Source organism: Pangasianodon hypophthalmus, chromosome 16 (genome assembly GCF_027358585.1).
Source record: "Pangasianodon hypophthalmus isolate fPanHyp1 chromosome 16, fPanHyp1.pri, whole genome shotgun sequence".
NCBI classification, from domain to species: domain Eukaryota; kingdom Metazoa; phylum Chordata; class Actinopteri; order Siluriformes; family Pangasiidae; genus Pangasianodon; species Pangasianodon hypophthalmus.
This window is the reverse complement of record NC_069725.1, coordinates 6,385,172-6,390,446: the sequence shown is the minus strand read 5'-3', so window position 1 is coordinate 6,390,446 and position 5,275 is coordinate 6,385,172. Positions and strand designations below refer to the sequence as shown.

Below are 5,275 nucleotides of genomic sequence, written 5' to 3'. Positions count from 1 at the left end.
ATTAATGCGCAGGTGTTTCTATAATAATAATGTCATTCACAGAGGTTTGTATACCAGACGATCTACATAATCCAGACTAAAAACCTGCTGATTTTTTACAGAAAAAAGTATAATCTTTGATGTGGTGAAGCTTTCTGTAAGGAGACATTTGTTTAACGTTTATGTAAGGAGTCTCCAGTATCAGCGCCCTGTAATGGTTTGGGAAACTCAGGACTTTGTTTCCTCTGTAACATGAGAAGTTGCATTACTTTCTCTTATTAATTCCAAAAAACAGAAAAAGAGTCTGGAGAGGGAACTAACTTGTATTATGGACATTCCACAATATTAAATGTAACTGTAAATGGTTAAAAAAGCATGATGTATTATTTATTAATAAATTAAAAATTGTAATAGTTTGCAAATCACTGCATTATAAGAGGAAGAAAATACATCACATATAATATCACCCCATTGTGGATTATGTTCCTATAACAGCACACTTTGTTTTATTGCTTACTTATTCGGCACAAGGGCAGAAGCTCAAAGTGAGCTGCTCGCTTCTTACACATCATGCCTCGCTAAGTAGGAAGAGCATCTCATGGCAATCTACAGTTCATCCCTAAAGAGTTTAAGAACAGTAGGCCCCTATACAGTTAATCTTTTTTTACTCTGTGGGAGCTCTGGAGCTTGGAAGGATAGAAAAAGTGGACAGTCTCTAGGAGGTTATCAGTTTAGTTACCAGAAAACCCTGATTTAAGAAAATGGAAGTGCAAAAGGTAGGCCTATCACACCCATGAAGATAAGTATAATGGAAAATTGGTTTAATATACATTATAAAATACAGGATTAAAAGGTTTTAGTAATAATCCTTATAGCCTTTTTACTAATAACCCTGTACCATGGTCACATTTAAAAGCACAGACAACTATTCAGATCACCAATGTGAATTTGCTTTAAATATCGTGCAAAGAAAATGAGACGCTCAGAACTAAAAGCAGCTTTGGTGGTCAAAAGCCTTTAATAGGCTAATTTGTGATTAATATTTAGTGTCACTTGACATTATTTATAGACTGGATATAGCACTGGCCCATCTCCAGTCAAGTCTAACTTAATAGTTTGTGTTCTCTATAATTATAGCCTACTGTTATAGCAACATTTATTTATTAGGTCAAGGTTAAGAAAATATTTCCTGTTTTATGTGGAGGATCTTAGAAACCTTACTTCTGGCCTTCTTGGTTGTAACGATGCTCTGTAATTTGAACATCACCACAAATAATTCACTGTACTTCTTCTACACATTTAATTGTACACACTGAGTAGAGCATGCTACTTCAGGGAGTGAAAATGTGAAAGAAGGAACACAGACACATGATTACACATTTCCTTCTTATTCTGCATAATCATAATGACAGAAATAAACAATGCTTGTGACACTGAGAGCATACCCTTGTCAGGCTTACCGTTGTCTCTCCTCTGCCAGGGGGATTGTGAATGTAGCATCATCCACCAACCTCCTCACCAATAGCAAGAATGTGCAATTAGCCCTGGATCCTAGCCTTGCTTTGCTAAGCCGTCGGCAGAGAAGGCTGATTCGGCAAAACCCCGGCATCCTTCATGCCATCGCGGCCGGTCTTCACACGGCCATCAAGGAGTGCAAGTGGCAATTCCGCAACCGACGTTGGAACTGTCCGACATCCCATACCCCTACAGTGTTTGGCAAAATCATCAACAGAGGTGAGCTTATCTTATATTTCATTCTGCATTCTTACATAAAGGATCTTTTCCTCCACACTCTTAAGATTTTGTATTATACGGCTACTGTACTGTGGAATTTAAGTGCAAGAGCTGCTTCTACTAAATGACTTATCTATTTACAAATATACACAGGGAATTCCTAAAGAATGCTGTGGTTCTTGTTTTGTCAGGCTGCAGAGAGACAGCATTTGTGTTTGCCATCACGAGTGCTGGTGTTACCCATGCGGTGGCGCGGTCCTGTTCTGAAGGCTCTATCGAGTCGTGCACCTGTGACTACCGGAGACGAGGGCCTGGGGGTCCAGACTGGCACTGGGGAGGCTGTAGTGACAATGTCGACTTCGGCAGGGTGTTTACACGGGAGTTTGTGGACTCCAGCGAGAGGGGCCGAGACCTGCGATACCTCATTAATGTACACAATAATGAGGCAGGGAGAATTGTAAGACACCAGTAATCAGTTATTAAAAATAGCAAGTTATTTTTATATATATCAGCTAGGAGTCTAACTGTTTTTTCTTCCACTTTTTCTCCAGACGGTTTCCTCAGAGATGCGTCAGGAGTGTAAGTGTCACGGGATGTCGGGCTCCTGCACTATTCGCACCTGCTGGATGCGTCTGCCCAGTTTCAGGACAGTTGGAGACTTATTAAAAGACCGTTTTGATGGTGCTTCCAGAGTGGTGTACGCCAATAAAGGCAGCAACCGGGCGTCTCATCGAGCTGATCCCCGCCACCTCCAGCCAGAGAACCCTGCTCACAAACTCCCTTCTGCGCAAGACCTCGTCTACTTTGAAAAGTCACCCAACTTCTGCTCCTACAACAGCAAAATGGGTACGCTTGGCACATCTGGGCGCACCTGCAACAGTTCCTCACCAGCGCTGGATGGCTGTGAGTTGCTGTGCTGTGGGAGAGGGTATAAGACCCGGACTGAGAAGATCACTGAGAGATGTCACTGCACTTTCCACTGGTGCTGCCATGTGAGCTGCCTCAACTGCACCAGTACGCAGACACTGCACCAGTGCTTATAACAGTTGCGGCAGTCGGCATTGTTCCTGAGATCATCAATAGGGCATGGAAGTGGTCAATGGATTTAATTGACAAGGGTGCAAAAATAGAGAAACTGACGGAGATTTTGTTTTAATGGGGATTAAAACAAAAAAGCAAATGACATGACTATGGCAAGACATATGGTAATCTGGCATTTCCTTGATATTATTTTTCTACGTCGAACAGAGCTGTCATTGAAATTGTACTGTGAGAGAAATCCTAAAAGCTGTGCATTTCTAAAGTGCTTGGGCATAAACCCTACATTTAAGCATTTACTCTAAACTTCATAATAGTAGATTTAGAGTAAGTGCATCGAATTAAATGAATGAAATGCAATGGAGACTACTATGCACTGCTAGAGAAGCTAGCCACTGAAAAGGATACAGTCCAAAAATACGTACGGATTTTGAGGCCAGAACCACCAGTCTCAGGCTTCTGCCATCTCCTCCCTCTCTTGCTCTCTGATTCTCCAGGGAGCAAGAAACTGGGAAGCAGGAACTGGACACAAACTCTGACAGATGTTTCTGTGGCCAGGGAACCACAAGCATGTTCTCTCATAAACGGTGAAAAACTCCTACTGCAGGATAGTACTTTAAAATACCAGTGTGTTGTTTTCTTTAGCTGCAGCTCAACTTTTCTTACAAAAAAAAAAAAATTATGTGAAGTACATCTCAAGCATGTGCTGTTTCCCGATTTCTGTATAGTGCAGGAATGCTGGATTTCATCCAAATTCTTAAGATTTCCCACTCAAGCTCAGCATACTTCCCGGCCTGGCTAACGATGTCCTGTCATTTTGTATTCGTACTCACTGCTGTGTGGTATACCACACTCTGGTACTGATAAAGAATGACTGCAAACAAACATTAACAAAGAGACCAGAAGTTTCTCGTAAAATGAATGAATGTAGTGACCAAACACTGAACGACGCTTCTGAATTGATCCGCTTCTTGTGGGCGTATGGAGTAGCACTAAAACTTTAGTAACTGTATAACAAGAGAAAGTTATCTTGACAACTTGGAACAGACCACGCACAAGAAAAAGGGCACCTGTACCACTATGTAAAATAAAATGATAAGATAAAAGATAATCTTGTAGATTACCTGCTACCTAGTTTACAGTGAAGCGTGGAGTGTGAAACCACAACAACTGTTTTGTATATCAGCTGGCAAAACCAAAATGTTGTAAATACTGAACATAGATGAATATATATTTATGCTGATAAAACCTAGAAATTATGAAAATGATATAATCCAAAAGCAGAGTGAAAAAGCTATCAATATTTTCATGTGTATTTTCATTCACTGAGTTTTTTTAAATTGTGTGCAAGACCACAAAAAAAAAAAAAAAAAAAATATATATATATATATATATATATATATATATATATATATATATATATATATATTTTTTTTTTTTTTTGAAGCAACTGCCCTGGATTTTTCTTTCGCTGAAAACAAAATGTTGTACATGCACTGAACATTGCTTTTTTTTTGTGTGTGTTTGAATAAAAATATTTATTGTTGTATGATGGAAATGATAGAGAAGGGCAGTAAGAAACAAAATATTTTAGTATTAGGGCTTCTCAGCTTAAGATTTAGAAAAATGTTCATGTTGTTGTAAAATAGTGTAATAGTTTAATAAAGTTTATATTTTCAAGTAAAAAGTGTCCTTTGTTTTGAATACTAGAATCAGTTTCTCAGTTTAATATAGAGAACATTCACTTACTTATGTCACTCATATCATGTTATAAAAACACAGCAAATCGCTTTCTTTAAGATAAATCCACACTGCAAGTGCACAAGTTGATTAGTTCCCTTAAACCCAAAGTCACTGCTGAAAGCACATGAGCAGGCTGCTCCACCCCAAATCCACGTGAACCGCAGAGAGAAAGTGAGCGGTGCCAAAACACAGCGTCAATTCTATATGTTTTTACAACACCAAAGGTTTTGCTTCATTTACTTAATGTCGGTAAAAATAAAGAAATAATGACAGGACATTTTCCCCCATCCGACTGGCAGGCGAGTGTGACCACAGGAGTTTGGATGCAGGGAGACAGTCCTCTCTCAGACCGGCGAGGGTCGGCCAGCCAGAGAACCACACAACCATGCTTATCCAACAACTCACACACCCAAAACACAGAAACAAACAGAGGGAGAGTGACAGAGGGGAGACGAGAAGTGACAGAGGGACATGTCAGAAAGATGTAGAGAAAAAAAACAAGTGGCACAAAGCATCTAAGATGCAGGTATGCCTCTGAAGGTCTGAATTAGGAAAAGGAAGCCAGACGTCAGCGGTAGACTGATACAGAGATAGTTCAGAGAGCAAGAAGTATCTCAAGTCAGACTGCACAAAGCATAAAACAGCGATCAAATGACTGAGGGCTGGAGTGATGGAGAGACGAAAAGCCTAGGAGATATGAGACTAATGACAGACATATCCTCTGGCTCTATAATTTTATTTATATATTTTTTAAAAGTGTTCCAAGGCTGAAATTTATTAT

At 39.7% G+C, this 5,275-nt stretch overlaps 1 protein-coding gene across 1 annotated transcript in view; it reads left to right on the top strand.

The window, feature by feature from the left end:
* The window catches only part of wnt1 (wingless-type MMTV integration site family, member 1), a 6,372-nt gene extending 2,271 nt beyond the window's left edge, over positions 1 to 4,101 (top strand). Inside the window, exons 3-5 of the mRNA XM_026920819.3 lie at positions 1,460 to 1,713; positions 1,905 to 2,170; positions 2,265 to 4,101. Coding sequence (XP_026776620.1) covers positions 1,460 to 1,713; positions 1,905 to 2,170; positions 2,265 to 2,756 — 1,012 coding nt within the window. The 3' untranslated portion in view covers positions 2,757 to 4,101. The remainder of the gene's footprint in view (positions 1 to 1,459; positions 1,714 to 1,904; positions 2,171 to 2,264) is intronic.
* The last annotated feature ends 1,174 nt before the right edge of the window (positions 4,102 to 5,275 follow it).